This window comes from Stegodyphus dumicola, chromosome 9 (assembly GCF_044657685.1).
Source record: "Stegodyphus dumicola isolate Sdum_Otavi_A_Nest chromosome 9, ASM4465768v1".
Taxonomy (NCBI): domain Eukaryota; kingdom Metazoa; phylum Arthropoda; class Arachnida; order Araneae; family Eresidae; genus Stegodyphus; species Stegodyphus dumicola.
The window spans coordinates 143,910,842-143,928,320 of NC_140776.1; the positions used below are offsets into that span (position 1 = coordinate 143,910,842).

Consider the following 17,479-nt stretch of genomic DNA (forward strand, 5'->3'; position numbering starts at 1 on the left):
TCAAAGATAGCGGCTAAATAACCCACAATTGCCTTGTTATCATCCGTTAACAGATTTTTCATCTCAGATTTGTCGCTTATAAAATAACTAAGAGTATCAAATTGTTCCATAAATCTTTCCAAGCAGTTCCTTTTTAACAGCCTTCTTACTTCAGTGTGAAGTACAAGTCTCATATAGTCTTCATTTTGTCCTTTATAAAATAACTTGAAAAGACATTCACATTTGGCCATAGCTTTAATAGCATTGATACACTTTATAAATGAATTTATTACTTCATTTAGAACAGGCGAATTGTTTTTAGCCACCACGTTTCCTCTATGAATATCACAATGCACAAGAAGCATTTCTGGATTCTTATCTTTTATCAATTTTAAGCAATCCTTTTTCTTATTTCCTGCTTTATTTTATTTTTCAACCATCATATTAGGAGCACCATCTGCAGTACAAGATGCATTATATTTTTTATTGGCATATTTTTTATATCTAAGTAATTTTGTAGCTTACTATAAATATCTTTGGAGGTAGTGGTGCCTTCTAATGATTTACAGAAAAACATTTCTTCGGCAAAATCTCCTTTATGAATATATCTTACATAAGTTACAAGTACATAGTTACAAGTTTGACTGTCTCTCAAAGTTGGTTAATCCATTTGCACCGAAAAATTTTTTTCAGCTTTTCAACAAATTGTATTTCAGTATCCTCATTTAATATTTCTTCTGCAAACAGTATTGTTATTTAGAAGCATAGCTTTAACGTCACTGTCATCTTTTTTTAGAACAGTTTTAAATGCTGATATTGATGTTTTGATTCAATTCTCCCCTATAGTTCGGCTTTTCCCAGATTAAGCGATGAGTAATTAAATTTGATAAATAGCCTCAAGAGCATGATTAACAGTTGCATTATGAGCAGTAAATAGAGACTTTAATATTGCTCTTTTTTCAAAAATTTTCCTTAAAGTGTGAAAATAATTCAAATCTGAGTTAATATCAGCATTATGTTTCGCCTTCAAATGTGCCTCAAGACGACCTAGTTTCATTGATTTGTTGGTCAGGCATTATTAGCATAAAAGACAAAAGGTGATCGTTTAATGGACCGGGTACGTAACCAAATTTTAAATATGCCTTCGAATACCGTTGATTTTTTTTTTTTTTTTTTTTTGCTTGCACCCCTCATTTTACTAAGGGCTGAAAGAAACAAATATAAGATCAATATAAACAAAGCTGAAAGCAGCTGCTGTTGCCATTCAAGGGAAAAATAATATACCGGTTGCCATTTCTACAGTAAAAAATAAAATAAATTCGTTGTCTGAAATGTGCGAGAAATGTCTGGAAAGCATAATGTATCAGTTATTTAAATGCCTTTAAAAACAATTAAATGTCCATGTCTACAGTGAATTCTTTATAAAATATTTAAAATGCACCGCATTTTAAAAACTTTTTTACGTATACATCACTTACATTTTTCTTTATTTTGGGGAATAAAAAATGAAATTTCGAAAAATTTTGACTTTATGAAACATATTTAGAACGTCCTTTGTCCCCTTAAACTCTGGACGAGTCCATTTTCGAATTGCCCCCTTGTTAGGAACGCCCCACGTTGGGAAACAAGGGTTTAGATGGATTTCAATGGGTTTGTAGGAAGAAAGGTTCAGCTGGTCACTATGTGAAGCATTCGATCAGAAAGAGTAGCTGGTTTGAAAAAAAGTGATTTGAGTATGATTTAGATTTTGATTTTTACGTGGCTCTGAGTGTATGAAGCGAACTCGGAAATCATGGTAAGTGAATACAGTCAAAAGTCGTTAATTCAGACACCCATAATCCAGAATGATCTATAATCCGGACCTCAAAGCTACAAAGTTTCTTTGCATGCGTCGCATTGATGCATGCATGTAAGACCTTTACGGCTGCGAATATGCATTTGTGCATGCGCATAATACATGTACGCATGCGCATTTAACGTATAACGGACGGTATAATCTAAGCTAAAATTATCTAATTCAGTTCATGTTGCAGATTGCGTTGTTCCTTAATCTTCGAATTGGATCCGGCTTATTATTTTTTGCAGACTGTTAGAGCAATTTTATAAAAGTAAGCTTGAACTTTCGATTATGTCAAATAGAATTTCTGATATATATTTACTAACATGTAAAGGATCTGCAAAGCGAAAGTATGTTTCGAAGTCTATTAAACAAAAAGTGGAATTGCTGCAAAAAAAAATGGATAAAGGCATATCCTTCATTTCTCTAACCATTCCGAAATCTGTTTATCAATTTCAAGCTGCTCTGCGGGGAAGGGGGGGACGTCGCAGCGCGCAATGAAATGGAAGTTGATCTGTCAGCACTACCCTTATCTTCAGGGCAGATGCTTTTATTTTATTTGGCTTATAACTCCTTACTAAATGTAGTATTTGATCTCGATGTACTCCGTCTTTGATATGATTTAAATCAAATTCCTCGTCATTATAATTTGCTTCTGATAGTGAAGAAAGTGACACAGAGGTTATTGAAAATGAAAAAATTTTGATTGACAAATTAGTCGGTATTCTCGACGCAGCAATTATAGGACTTGAACAGCGGAACTTTGTAACTGAACAAGAAAATATGTCTGTTTATAGAATTAAAGAGAAAGTATTATCACATAAAACGAAGCAACTTAAACAACTTACATTGAAAGAAATGTTTAATAAAGTAAACAAATAAATATTAAGCTTTTTTTTTTACCTATATTAAGCCTTTAGATCACAATTCCTCGTTATTTCATAAATTATGGTTTCATATTTTTAATTTTATAATTTCTGCATGCTATCTTACCAAATTTAAACTGATGATCTATAATCCGGAATTGATGAAGTCCCGACGAGTCCGGATTAACGACTTTTGACTGTATTTGCTTTTGGTAGTGCTTAAATGTATAACATGTTTTTCCTTTTTTATGTTATTTTATTCTTTGGTTTAAAATGTATTTTATTGAGATTATGTATTTTTGGTGTGCCTATATTGTAAAATTGGGTGCTCCTTTGACTTTTTAAGCGAAAATATATGTGTATATGGACAAAGGGAGTACGCATTGCAAGTTTGTGGAATTGCGGGATCTTTTTTTAAGTGAAAATATGTCTACGTGTACATGGATAAAGTTAAAAGAGTGCACAATGCCATTTTTGTGCAATTCGGGGATTTTTTTTAAGTGAAAATAAGTCGATGGGTACATGGATACCGAGTTTGTGTAATTGTTTGTCTTGTTAATTTGGCTTTGTGTAGTAGCGATTTTTGGCAAAAAAATCGCCGCTTCGCAAGCCAAAATAACAAGTCAAAGAATTGCACAAAATCGGTATTCATGTACCACCAAAAATCGCCAAAGGATACCTTAAACTATACATTTACCAATATTAGATAACATTAGATTACTTTATTATAACAAAGTATACAACAGTTTTTCACTTATATTAGACATCAGAAAAATTATGTACAGAGACAGCACTCAAACACTCACCAAATAAATGTTCTGCAGCTTTAGCTACCCATTAGGTCCCTTAATACAAGAAATCGGATATGTGCTTTCCCAAAAAAGTATTACAATTTGACTTAATGTCATTTTACTGAAATGCACTTGTTACATGTTACAATCTAGAATAAATGCTAGGGAATTACATAACATTTAAACGGGCTACACATCTTTAGATTTCAACAGTAAATGCAGTGATGAAAATAATATTACAATTCATACAAGTGAAGTACAATTCATAGAAAAGTATTTCATCCTTCTGAGGATTTTGTTTTCATTGCTTCAGCTTCGTATGTGTTCGCACTTAATGATTTTTATGAACCGTCTTTATGAAAAAATAACCAGTTTAATGCATTTCATTCAAATATTTAAATTTTCTTCTCAGCTCCTAAATAAATACAATTTCTAGGGTATAATACCCAAAACAAGTATAGGTATTTTTAAAATTTAGTACATTTAACAAAAAATATTTATTACTTCAGTACAGCCTCGAAACGTTTTTCCTGGCTCAACATGAATTAAACTGCACGTTTTACAACCGACTAAATACATGATAGAAATGCGATCTAATTTAAAAACAAATAACTTATTATGATATTTCGATTTAAAAATTCTGAATTAAATTCCTCATCCAAGTTTAAGCACTAAGTATCGCAGCATATATAATATGCAAAACATTTCAGTACTAATGCGTGCCCACTATCCTTAAATTTTAAAATACGCGAATATGCTAGAGCTCCATGATCGACATTTGATGCTGTAACAGGGATCACAAATTTCATAACTGCAAACAATTTCAAAACAAATTTTGCATTACAACTATGCATCAGAGTTAATACTAGAGTAGCTTCCATTTACCACAGGATTCACTTTATTTAAATTATAGAAGAAAAAAAAAATATTTACCATCATAATAGTAACAAACTCGTTTCTTTGAGTGAGGAGCAGTCATGATCTTATATGTTACTAATTTTCATTCACAAAATTAAATATATATATTTCAAAAAACTTCAGGAAACGAACAAAGTTCCGACCAAAAGTAACGTGCACTGATGCCAATATGCCATTGCGAAAATTACAAAGCCGGTTAATTTCCCGTCAGTTGCACGGCTAGGAGCCAAAGAATCTCTAATTCTTTGTAGGAGCCTACGCGGTTAAGGTTCGGAGAACAGCCTTGGTTTCGCCAAATTGGCTCCTTTAAGGATATGGGCGACATTTCATTATGCCAACGGAAGTAAATATCATGTGGGGAATATTAAAGAACCTTGTCATGTGGGGAATAGGTGCTAAGGAGAAAAGAAAAATACATGGGGAAAAACGCGATTAAGATGTGTTTATATTTGTTTGGTATCTGAATGCTAATTTTGTTGTGTTATGTTGCTAGCATTAAAAGTCGAATAATGTGCGTCTATTGCGAAAACGCAGGGCAATTACTTTTCGATCCGATTTTATATATGTATTAATATATCACATTCCTGCTCATATGATCTACATATGTATCAGATACACTAAACTATATTTTTACCAATATTAGATAACATTAGATTACTTTAGTATGACAAAGTATACAAGTTTTTCACTTATATTACACATCAGAAAAATTATGAACAGAGATAGCACTCAAACACTCACCAAATAAATGTTCTGCAGCTTTAGCTACCCATTAGGTCCCTTAATACAAGAAATCGGATATGTGCTTTCCCATAAAAGTATTACAATTTGACTTAATGTCATTTTACTGAAGTGCACTTGTTACATGTTACAATCTAGAATAAATGCTAGGGAATTACATAACATATAAACGGGCTACACATCTTTAAATTTCAACAGTGAATGCAGTGATGAAAGTAATATTACAATTCATACAAGTGAAGTACAATTCATAAAAAAGTATTTCATTAAATAACTTTAGAATTTTATACATGACACTTATTTCTGGATGTGTATTATTTTAAACTTCTTCAGCTTTGAAAACTTTGAAAACTATGTAAAAGTATTGAAACATTATGTGTATGCTTGTGAAAATATTATTTCAGATATTCTCGTATAACTAACCATACTATAACCTCATATTATTCAGTTCTCATATAACTACGATAGAAATATGCTTCTATTATTTACTTTACAATTCAGTATTTAATAGCCTTCCACATAATAGCCATTCTAGAATTAGTTCTGTAATGTTAATTGTCTTATGCATTATTTTGTCTAAATATTCATTTTCATAAAGAATATATAATGAATGTAGAGAATGTGAGTTCAATATATTTTAAAGACAGAGATAATAAACAAAAAAGAAAAGGGAGACTACACTTGCAACCAGATAAAAGTGACCATATTCTAAAGAAAGTTAATAAACTCAAAATGATGTGAAAGTATAGCCCATGACACAAAATTCGCTTAAGTATTATTTCTGAGTGGTAAAGCAGAACATATATATCTGAGTGCATTTTTTTATATCTAAAATAAAATCTGTTATTAGTTGCTGATAAAAAAGTAAGAAAAAAATTTTTATGGATAGAAATTTATGTAGCTGAGTACTGAAAGTCTGATACTTCATTGACACTGAAATAGCAATTTATATATCGTATGAAAGAGAAAAAAAATTGTTTTTTTAAAACTTCAAAAATCTGAATGATTTTCAGAACATATTCTTAAAACAAATTAAGAATATACTGTTTCTTAGAAGTTTTTTTTTTTTTTTTTTTTTTTTTTTTAATTATATGCCATATACTTTATGTACAGATCAAGCATGGCCAAACTGAGCCTCGTAATTCATAATTTACTCACGTAATAAGCAACTCACGTTGTTTTGCTTTTGAAACATAATTGTCATTTGAAACAGAATTTGTGTGTCTTTTTAATAATTACTAATTTAATTTTTTGAAATCACATTGTGTGTATAATAATTTCAAACTATGCCTTATTTGCTAATCTCTGATAAGTAAAAACAAAAGTCAAACAGTGCCATATGTGTAACTACCATGTTGATATTACTTTTGAAATGTGTAGTGGTCAGCAGCGTAGCAGAAAAGATAAATTTTTTTATCCTGGTAGCACCTGCATTCATAATGTACCTCAAATCGTAATGAATGCCCTATAAATATCTGTACCATGATTTGCATTAGGAAATACAAAATATATCTAATGATCCAAATTTCCAACGAATTAGTTGTTATGTGATGCAGTAGTGAGGTTTGATCCCTATATTGATCCTGAAGTGGGCTGAAGGCCCACGTAATAGCAAAAAACTAACTATATTTTTCTATAACCCCAATAGTTTGACAGCTTACAGTCTCATTCCCCCTCTTTTTTTTTTTTTTTTTTTTTCCATGCTTTTTACCATTACCATGAGGAGATTGTATAGATTAAGAGTCAAGTAAAAATCCATAGTTCTGTATTTTCAAATTACTGCTTTATTTTTAAATTATTTTAAACAGCAGTATGTCACTTCTTTTATTTTCAGTTTACTGCTATTAAAATCTGTTTTTAATTATAACTGAAAAAGAAAAGTTGAAAATCTGAAGGAAAAGCTTTATTTATTAGCTATAAAAAATAAAGTATAGAAAAGTTTACAATTCGTACATCCAAGGAATATGCTTCCTCGGATACTGAGCAAAAGCAGTAACAGTTATTTTGGTACTGTTCTATTATCAAGGGACTGGATTCAGAAATGTATGAACGTGTGTTGGTATGTATGTGCTTATATGTGTGTTTGTATGCACACATATATTTGTACTTATGTATGCATTCAATGAACACATACATGCATACATAAACACAAACATACATTTCTGAACTCAATCCCGATAACAGAACAGTACCGCTATTTCTTTATTCGTGTAAGTAAGCATTATTGTTGAAATAAGAAACCCTTGGCAGTTTACTTAAAATATTTCTTTTTTATTGAAAAGCTTTGCTAATTTTGAAACATGATAAACACCTAATTGTGTTTCTTGAATATTTCTGAATTGTAACGTGCAGTTCTTACTGACATGATGTCTGATGACTTTGAAACAGAATTAGCTAATACAGGAATATAACTGCCTATGCAAATATTCTTAAATCTTTGTGAAACTTGTCCAGTCTTTATGAACCAACATGTGCAAAAGATCATTAAAAACCAACAGGTGGTTTCTGGAGTTGGTTGTATTATGATTTTTATTTTCAACTCTTTTTAATTTTCAGTGTCTACTCAACATTTTGTGAACTTATAAGTTCTGTGCAATAAAACATTTGTGAATTTATTTTTCTTTTTAGTCAACCTGGAAAAGTTGTAACCTGGAAATTGATAATACAGTGCACAGGTTTTGAGAACATAAATGTTACAGTAGCATGACTAATCTGAGAATACAAAGGAAGTACAGTACTCTATGGCCTTCCCCTTCACAAAAAACACAAAAATACTTCCTATGTACACATTTTAGATTTTTAAATAAAGTTTAAAAGGATATTATTTTGATTCATCAATTATAAAAGTATCTGAAAGGCATGGCTTTAATTACAATAAATACCATAACATAGATGTATTAAAAATAATAAAACAACCTATTCTGCCCCTTGCATCTCTTTCGACATTGCTAGAAAATCCTTCCCCCCTCTCCTCTTGAAAAATGCATATACATTTATTTAGATTCAGACTATGTTTCAACTTGTTTTATAAATTAAACAACAAAAGTGTAGAAAATGTTGATAAGTGCCAAAACTTGAACAAAAGTAGATTTTTTATTCATGAACTAAAACTAAATACTTAACATATAAATAAAAGGCTGACCATGTTCTTCCCCCTGAAGCCCCCTTGGTTGAAAATCCCTGTTGTAGAAGATATATAAAGATAGGAGAGGAAAGAAAATTTTTTAAAAGTAACATATTTTTCAAATCAAGTTGAATGTTTACCTCACAAAAGCATACAAAGGATGGCTGCTATGAAATATATACCTGGCTAAAGGGTTTTTTCGAAGGATTATTAATATGTATGTATGTTAATTTTTTTCGCCACTGAAAAGTGAATGTTTTATCAAGTGAAGTATATTTTGAAAAATATTTTAGCTAATGGAGATCAATTTCATAAAATATTTAGAAAGTTTCAATTAGGCATTAGCAGTTGTTACCTGTTATATACAGTGATGAAATTATATTACTGGATATTAAGTAATGATTATTAACTTGTTTAATTATGAGTACACATTCAGTGTATGTGACACCATAAATACTGGATCAAAGTATCACTAATAACAATCATGGTAATACAGTAAATTTTAACTTCTCTTGAAATCAGTTATCTATATTTGTAACATGTAATACATTGTAGCATTTAATGGTGTTAAAATTAACCAGAAGTTAAAGATATGTGACAGTTTAATGCATTAAATTGTTTATCAATTCAACAATGAAGTCTATGAATAAAATATAAAATTAAAAAACTTTTTTTTTCAACTGTGAAAGAAATAATTTCGTCTAATGAATCTTCCTTTGGTATTTATATATTAAAACCATCTTAAAAATTAATTTTGAATTGTTTAAGAAATCATGTTATTTTGCTTTTCGTAATTTATTATATAAAAGTTTAAATGAATAAGATGGCAGTTCTTTTTATATTTTATATCTCTATAATTAAATTGTCATTGATTAAAATTTTAAAAAATGCTTATGTAAGTAGAATATTTTAACAAAAATGGTCAGCTGAAAAAGGGACATTGATATAGTTTTGATTAGTCTTTATTCAAAAATATCACTGCTCTGCAAGAACACAAGATAAAAATACAAATTCTGATAAAAAGCTGAAATACAAATTTTGACATTTCATACCTACTTCTTTTAGTTTTTCTAAGTAGCCCACCAGCGACCAAGTGAATAAGAAAGCTGAATATTGTTAGTTTGACTCGTGTTCAAATCCCAATGAGCGGGCTGACTGCATGAGTGTTTGGATGGCTTTCCATATGAAACATAAATACAAACCAGTTTCCTGTAGAAAATCCTCCACAAAGATATATGTCTCCTTGAGCAGATATTTTCTTGTGTTTTGCTTTAATAAATTAATCTGACCTAACCCTGATTATCAGTATACCCCTATAGAGACTGAAATCTCAAGCATACCTGAATTCTCTAGATGTTTGTGTCTTCTATAAACAAACATCCACCAGTGGCGAAATCGCTAAATATGGATGCTTCAAATCCTTGTAAATGGGCTGGCTGCATAAGAGTTTTTGTGGTTTTGGACATGTTTAATGTAATACAAGCCAGCTCACCTTAAGAAAGTTCTCCACAAAAGTACCCACCCCTTCTGCAGATAACCCTTATGTGCTGTGCAATATAAATAATCTAACCTAATTTAGTAAAAAAAATCTATTAACAACAGTTTTGCCATATAACTGTGGCTCAAGTCTATGGTATTAAAAAGCAATTATCACTTTTTTTTTTTTTTTTTTTTTTTTTTTTTTTTTTTTTTTTTAAAGAATTAAAACTATTCTGCCTCTTTTAACTATTGCCTGTCTGTGTGTCTGTGTATCATGCCTTCAGACATAACATGAACATTTTGATTTTGTATCCTATCACATGCAGAATAACAAAGTTATTAATATTATTAAAATACATTGAAAATCTTGTGTCATTACCAAACTAAATTTAGTGACAGTTTTCACACAAATTGAAAATTTTTTGTTATTACCAGGTAGATTCTTTAAACAATCTCTGAAAACAATACATTGTCACTTGTGAAATGTGGTGTTACGTAGTTTACTGCAATATGAATTTTTTTTTTCGGAATTTTGTATAATCTTTGCTTTATTTTCTCATATAACAGTATTAGTGCTATGTATTAAATAATTTTTATTGCTTGCATATTGAAATCTTGCTTTCATGTTTGAAATCATACACACTGGAAAGGAATGGAACATAGGGAACACACTGAGATGGCATAAAATCCATAAATGTGATTAACAACTGTATCTGTAATATATACAGCCTACCATGGAATCTGGTGGGTAAGACTGCTGAACATTGATAGTTAGACAAACTCCAAATTATGGTGAACAAATTCGCTCCGTGGATGCTTCACCGTGGTTTTCCCTATATATAACATGAACAGAGGCAGTTCTTCGTAGAAAGTTATCCATGAAGGCATCTTTTTTCCTTCATAGCCCAGCAGGTAAGACAACTGAGCACTGATAGTTCAGTCCAAGTTCAATTCCCAGGGAACAGATTGGCTGCATGCTTGTTTTCATAGATTCTCCCTTGCATAACATGAGTACAAGACAGTTTCTGTCAGAAAACCCTCCTTAACAGCATTATTCCATCAAGGAATATACACTAGCATACTTTTCCATAACTTAATAAATCCAAATCTCTTTAGGCAGACAGTTTGTGTCTGAAATCTGAACTATAGATATTAAAGTCTTTCTCCACATATATATTTAAAATATATCTCAGAAAATAGAATATTAATTTTTTAATGTTTCTTGTATATTGTTAAGTGTATATCTAGAGATTGATAGATAAAAACTATGTAAATCAAGATTCTAATTTAAATTTGTTTTGCTCTTAACTCATCATTTTAATTTAGGTATTTTCAGTTTCTGTACTAAAAATAGTAACTGCTTATAATAAACCACTCTGGACTGCATCATTCCTCTATTAATCCATGTCAAGTGACTTCCTAAATACACATTTCTAGTAATGTCTGTCTATATAATGCTGGTGATGTTTTGTAATTCGAAAGTTAACCAGCCAATATTATTTTAGAGTGCTATTTATCAATCAGTCAAACAACGTCGAAACTAATTCACTCTGAATTAAGATTTTGTACTGACCACAAAAAAACTATATAAATCATTTTGGATCCCACCCCCCTGTACATTTATTTATGTTGCTAATAATGTTTGGCTTTGAAAACTTTCTGTACTAACAGCATTTATAAGAATTTTCGGGAATACAGGAGACGCTGTAAATAAATTTAGGTATATCTCACTATGTTTCCATTAAAAATCATTTTTAATATTATTTGAGGACTATTAAGTTTAAAAGCACTCTCTTATTTTATGGAAATAAATCTTTTCACATATTCTATCCTATAGAAGTTTCATTCATAACATCCCAACTGGAAAATACAGTTGTAGGTTAAGTTAATTGGTAAGCACCCATCCATTCCCGAAAGTACATTGTGTATTGCTGAGTCTTTTTAACTAATAAGCTGCACCTCAGTTTTTAATGGAAGATGGACCTGCGGGTGTCCCGAGGGTCTCCCAACTTTTATTCCTCTACTATCAACTTCTCGAGAGAATTTCGGCTGGCCTTGTATTTTGAATGCTCGCTTGCTTCATGCATGAAGAAAGCATGGATGATTGTAAATTTATAATAGCTTCACATTATAAGCTGACAAACATCCATGCACATGGTGGCTTATAATGTGAAGATATTATAAGTTTACCAATAGCTACGCCTTCTTCGGGATTCGAACCCAGACCCTTCACTACGGCATTCAGCATCATTAACCATTACACTGCCTGGGCAGCCCTATACATACCTACAGCATAGAAACACCAAATTCATACGTAACCAAGTGTTTGGATTGTATTCCTTAAAATACACTATAAGTCAAACTAGGGATCTGGTGGCTTTTTTGCAAGCACACACTGCACACCTAACAGAGCTGAACCTGAATATGAGATAGCTTCTGATATAAATATGCAAATATTGATGGTTCAAAAAATTAGATTGTAGTACAGATTCATAAGAAGATAACAAATACGGTGCTGTTAATTAAAATTTCTATACCAGGAAGCAAAGCAAATAACAGAATCATATTTATCGTATTGCATTTAATATAATGAGAGGAAGATATGATTAAATTAACAAGTGGTTTCTCGTTCATAACATGCGTAATTAAGTATACAAAGCTGACACATCTGGCAGCCAGTAACATTTGTAATCCGGTTGAACATCTAATTGAACTAAGCTGATACAGGTACTTCATTCCATGCAGCTTTAGTTCTATTTTCTGGTGAGTGATGGCATGGCAATCTCCCGGCAACCCAAAATAAGATGTTCTCAATGAGTCAGAGGCCCGGAGAATGTGCTGATCGGGGCAACACTCGGAAACATTCTGTCTCAAAGAACTTCAGGGCAGCACAGGCAGCATAAGTTCGTGCATCATCTTCTTGAAAGATCGCGTCAAGCAGGCCTTGAAGACAGGGCACGGGCATTAAGACATCACAAATGTAACGACATTTGCCCACATTACCGGTTATGGGAACAAGAGGTGACCAGGGTGAAGGTGGAATGGCACCTCATGCCAACACGCCAGGTGCTGAGCCCGTATGACTTTCACGAATGCAAGTTGGCAACGTTCATTCTCCTCTATGCCTCCACACACGGATGCGTTCGTTCTCATGCTGTACGCAGAATAGGTTTCGTATGAATCACGATATGGTGCCCAATGTCGTTGATGACATCCATTGTAAGTGCACTTGTCTCTGTTGTAGCATCATGGGAAGCAGCAACAGTGGTCACTGTCCGTGGCGCTGCAGATGTCGTATTTATTAATGTAATGAGAGGAAGATATGATTAATTTAACAAGCGGTATGGGGTTAATAACATGCGCAATTCAGTACATAAAGCTAACACCTCTGGCAGCAGCAACATTTGTAATCCGGCTGAGCATCTAATCGAACTAAGCTCGAATGACAAACACAGGTACTTCATTCCATGCAGCTTCAATTCTATTTTATGGCCAGTAATGGCATGGCAATCTCCAGGCAACCCATGATAAGATGAGCGAGAGATATAGAGAATGTGCTGATCAGGACAACACTCGAACACATTCTGTCTCAAGGAATTTCAGGACAGAACAGGCAACATAAGATCGTGTATCATCTTGTTGAAAGATGGCGTCACGCAGGCCTTGAAGACAGGACACAGCCACGGGCATTAACACATCAAATGTAAAGACGTTTGCCATGGGAACAAGACGGAATAGCACCTCATACCAGCATGACAGGTGCTGGGCTCATGTGATTTTCATGAATGCAAGTTGGCAACGTCATTCTTCTCTGTGCCTCTGCACACAAATGCGTTCGTATCATGCTGTACGCAGAATGGGTTTCGTTTGAATCACGACATGGTGCACTCCTATGTCCAGTGTTGTCGATGACGTCCACTGTAGGTGCACCTGTTTCTGTTGTAGCGTCATGGGAAGCAGCAACAGTGGTCACCGTGCTGACTGTCCGTGGTGCTGCAGACATCATCTCACTGCCCGCAATGTTTTCTCGGGTTTTAATGCCCCAAGGCCGCTAATATTTTGCACGGCGTTCAATATGGACCCATTGATCTCATATTCACCTTACAGTCATGGGATCCCGATCAACATGAGCAGCAATGCCCTGGAAGAATGAATCATAGTCCAAAGAGTCCACGATCTTGCTGTGGTCGAATTCCAACGCATACTAGTAAGAGTTTCTTCTTTTTATAGGGGGGTAATATAATCTTAAACCGAGCAACTAACGCTTAAATACGATTTCTGAATGAAAAACCCGTTGTTCAATTTTTCCCCCATGTATATGCAATGCAGATGGTATTACTCATACATGCTTTGCATGCATGCGCTGGAATGCTAATTGTTCTTATATCCAGGATGCAGTACTTGGGGTTCATGCAAATTTATTGCATGTCGCCTTCATGATGTTGCAATTTTAATAGGCAGTAGCGTAATGTTATCAGCTGACAAATAAGTACTGTTGCAAATAAATTGAAATCTGTCGTACATACATACAGGTATACATACAGCCTATAACATAGAAATCGACTCACTGAGAAGTTATCTAAATAGGTAGAAATTGCGTATGGCTATACCTTACGACGAAATATGGAAATAATTAACATTTAGTGTTGAATGATTGACAAGCTATGGAGTTCCAGCGGAGCATCCAGATGAAATGGATAGCTGTGTCAACACCTCTACACTCCACTGCTCTGTCAACTAAGCTATGCACGGATGGTACATAAAATGGAAGATATTCCACTGATAATGCATAACTTCCAAGCGAGTATGGGTCCGTCGATCTAGGTGGACTGTACCAATGTCTCGTAGACAGGTTCGTCAAAAGTACGAGCAGATGTCATTATTTAAGAATAAAGGAATGAGGGTGGCTGCAGGATAGATAGATATTTGGATCCGAGAGATGCAACCATTCTATGATGTTGATAGGAATGGGTGAACCATGGTTGTAGAGAGCGTCAAGAATGTAACGGTCGAGCAAAAGCGCCGGCAGAACGCAAGGACAAAGTTATCGTCCGAACACGCTCACAACCTCAGCCTCTGATACTTTAATCCGACGTGTAGCCGAAACATCAGTGCAATGACAAGCGATAATGAGACTCGGGGAACGGGGCTGAAGTCACAGAAGGCATTGTGCCGGCTACCCATCGTCATTGCACACCGTTAAGCATGTTTGCAGCGGTGCCGGAGGTATTCGACCTGGGATCTAACACACTAGAATATAATTGCTTTCAGCCATGAGTCCTGCTTCGAAGTGAGTTCCGATGACTAGCGAAGACATGTCTGGAGACGTTCAGAACAGCAATGCATACTCATCTGGATACTGTCAACGAGACAACCAGGAACTATGGTATGGGGTGCCATTTCATTAGACAGACGGCCTCGTTTGGTGTGGCACTCTTATAGCACGGCAGCACTTCGATGAGATTCTAGCCCTTCCTTTCACGGATCTCTGGGCTTACATTTCAGCAGGGTTATGCTTGGACGCACACGGCATGCCTTTCTACTAATTGTTTTCGTGCGTCTCCAACACTTCACTGGCCAGCGCGATCGCCAGATCTCTCCCCAACTGAGCACGTTTCGGCTCTGAGGAGCCATGTCCGACCCTCCCTGAATGGCGCCGATCTAACTTGCCGGTTTTAAAGTATATGCCAAGGAATCCTCCAGGAGCACATCCGCCAACTCTACGAGTCAAATGCCTAACCGGATTAGAGCTTTCATTAGGGCTAACTAAAGGTGGGACTCTGCATTATTTATTTTGCTTTTGTAGCTGTATTTCCTAAATAAAAAATTAATTCCTATCATACTAGTTTCGTTTTCAATCCATCTACAGATTTTCGTCTCATTCAGATAATTCCTTTTTGGTGTGTTGTTTTATATGTTACAGAAATGCAACTGAAATTGTAGGTTAAATTAATTGAATATAGCGATGTTTACAAGGGGTATCTGCTTAAGAGGAACGATGCTTTCATGGAGGACTTATTAAGATAAACTCGCTCATATTTACGTTACGCATGGGAAAACCACGAAAACCAATAATGGCCTTTGTGTGTCTTTCTAATAAAATCTTACATAGACTGCTATATATCTTACAGCTAGAATAGAGCATTTTCACAGGCTGATTTCATAAATGTTATCAAAATAATGTTAGAATTATGCTTAATGAATTGGTTTCTCCTACATTAAATAATTCCTTCACTACCTAAATGCTTAACTTTCCTCTTATTATTCATTAAATACCAGGGACACAAGTGCAATTTCTCCCATATTAAGACAGATCTTTTTTTCAGTGTCCTTCAGCTGTTTATGAAAAATACTTTAGCTATATAAATTCTATCTTATTTTTGTAATAAAGATTATTTACAATATTTTTTTTATTTGCTATAACACTTCAGTTTTGCATTGATAGGACAATCAAACTTGTAAGGATCTTAAGTTTTACTAACGTTTATTTTATTTTAAATCTTTACTATCACTTCTTATTTTCTACTTCCGGCCAGAATTATAAGCGTTAAGGTTTTTATGCAAAGTTTGTCTGGCGAACGCCAAGTATTTAAGTTGTGGCTTTTTGCCAAGCGAAAAGAGGAAGCAGTTGAGTCAAAGCAGGCCGCTTACCTTAGAAGTTACGCAGTTGCTGTTTGCCTTCCAGGCCAGAGGTTTTAATCCTCTTGATAAATTTTAAAACGTATTGTAGTGTTCACAGTTCTTTGTACTACATACGCTTCCTGTTAATATAAGGCCAATCTTCCACGTTTATTAGTTTAAAGTTAAATTAGAGTTTAGTTTTATTTTTATACTTTTACGTTAGACCCCAAGTAGCGGGTCAGTGTATTCCGAAGTACGGAAGTTATTGTATATAGAGAAAAATAAAGGGTTTTGTATACCCTTCGTGTGTATCCTGTCTACTTACCACAATTAGTGAACATAGCTTTAGTAAGCTCTCTGTTCCGAGTCAGGTCCTTGTATGTTCCCGAAGAAGGTAAGAAGGAACATTGACCCTGATAAACTAACCTCTTTTGCAGTTCTTGATAAAGATGCCTATAAGTAAGGCATTAAATTGTTTTAAATTTTATATACTGTGCATGTAAAAGTTACATAATTTCATCTTTAACTCTATGGAAGATTTAAGGATGCTTTCAATTGAACTGCTGCCATGTTTTTGGTGCTAAGAAGCATCTTGTTCTAGGCAGATAGCACTTGAAATGGATATGCTTATGATTAATAAAACATTAAACCACATAGTCAAAATTCAGTGTAAAACTTCTCATCCTTTTGTAGAATGTTTTTCAATACTGACATGTAAAGTTGAAAGCCTTGTGAACTTTCTTCTTGTTGCTTTATTTATACAAGATAATCTATACTGTACAATGGTTCTATCTATAATGCAATTTATTTTAGAATTTCATTCCTTTCTCTATATAACATTGCAATTTACTACTCTTGGTATTCTGAATAACTATTTACAGGAAATTACTCTTGGTATTATAAAAATTTCTAAAACTATTAATCTCAATGTTTTTGAAACAGATATTTTTTTCCCTTCCTTGAATTTTGCATTTACGGTAAAAGAATTTTAAATGCGAGTTTAATGCAAGACATACAAAAGTGTCATCAATTATGATAAAGCAGAATTTATATTACTCAGTGTAAATGACAGCACATATCTTATAACTCACAGGTAACCAGTGGCTGAGTGGTAAAAAATTAC

At 33.5% G+C, this 17,479-nt stretch overlaps 1 protein-coding gene across 2 annotated transcripts in view; it reads right to left on the reverse strand.

Moving 5' to 3' along the window:
- Nucleotides 1–4,603, reverse strand: part of HDAC1 (histone deacetylase 1) — a 77,321-nt gene extending 72,718 nt beyond the window's left edge. For both annotated transcript variants that reach the window (XR_015043106.1, XM_085824188.1), the window contains exon 1: nt 4,407–4,603. Coding sequence is in view for 1 of the 2 variants with exons in the window: in XM_085824188.1 (XP_085680314.1) it covers nt 4,407–4,452 (46 nt within the window). In the remaining variant the exon portion in view is untranslated. The remainder of the gene's footprint in view (nt 1–4,406) is intronic.
- Nucleotides 4,604–17,479: the final 12,876 nt, after the last annotated feature.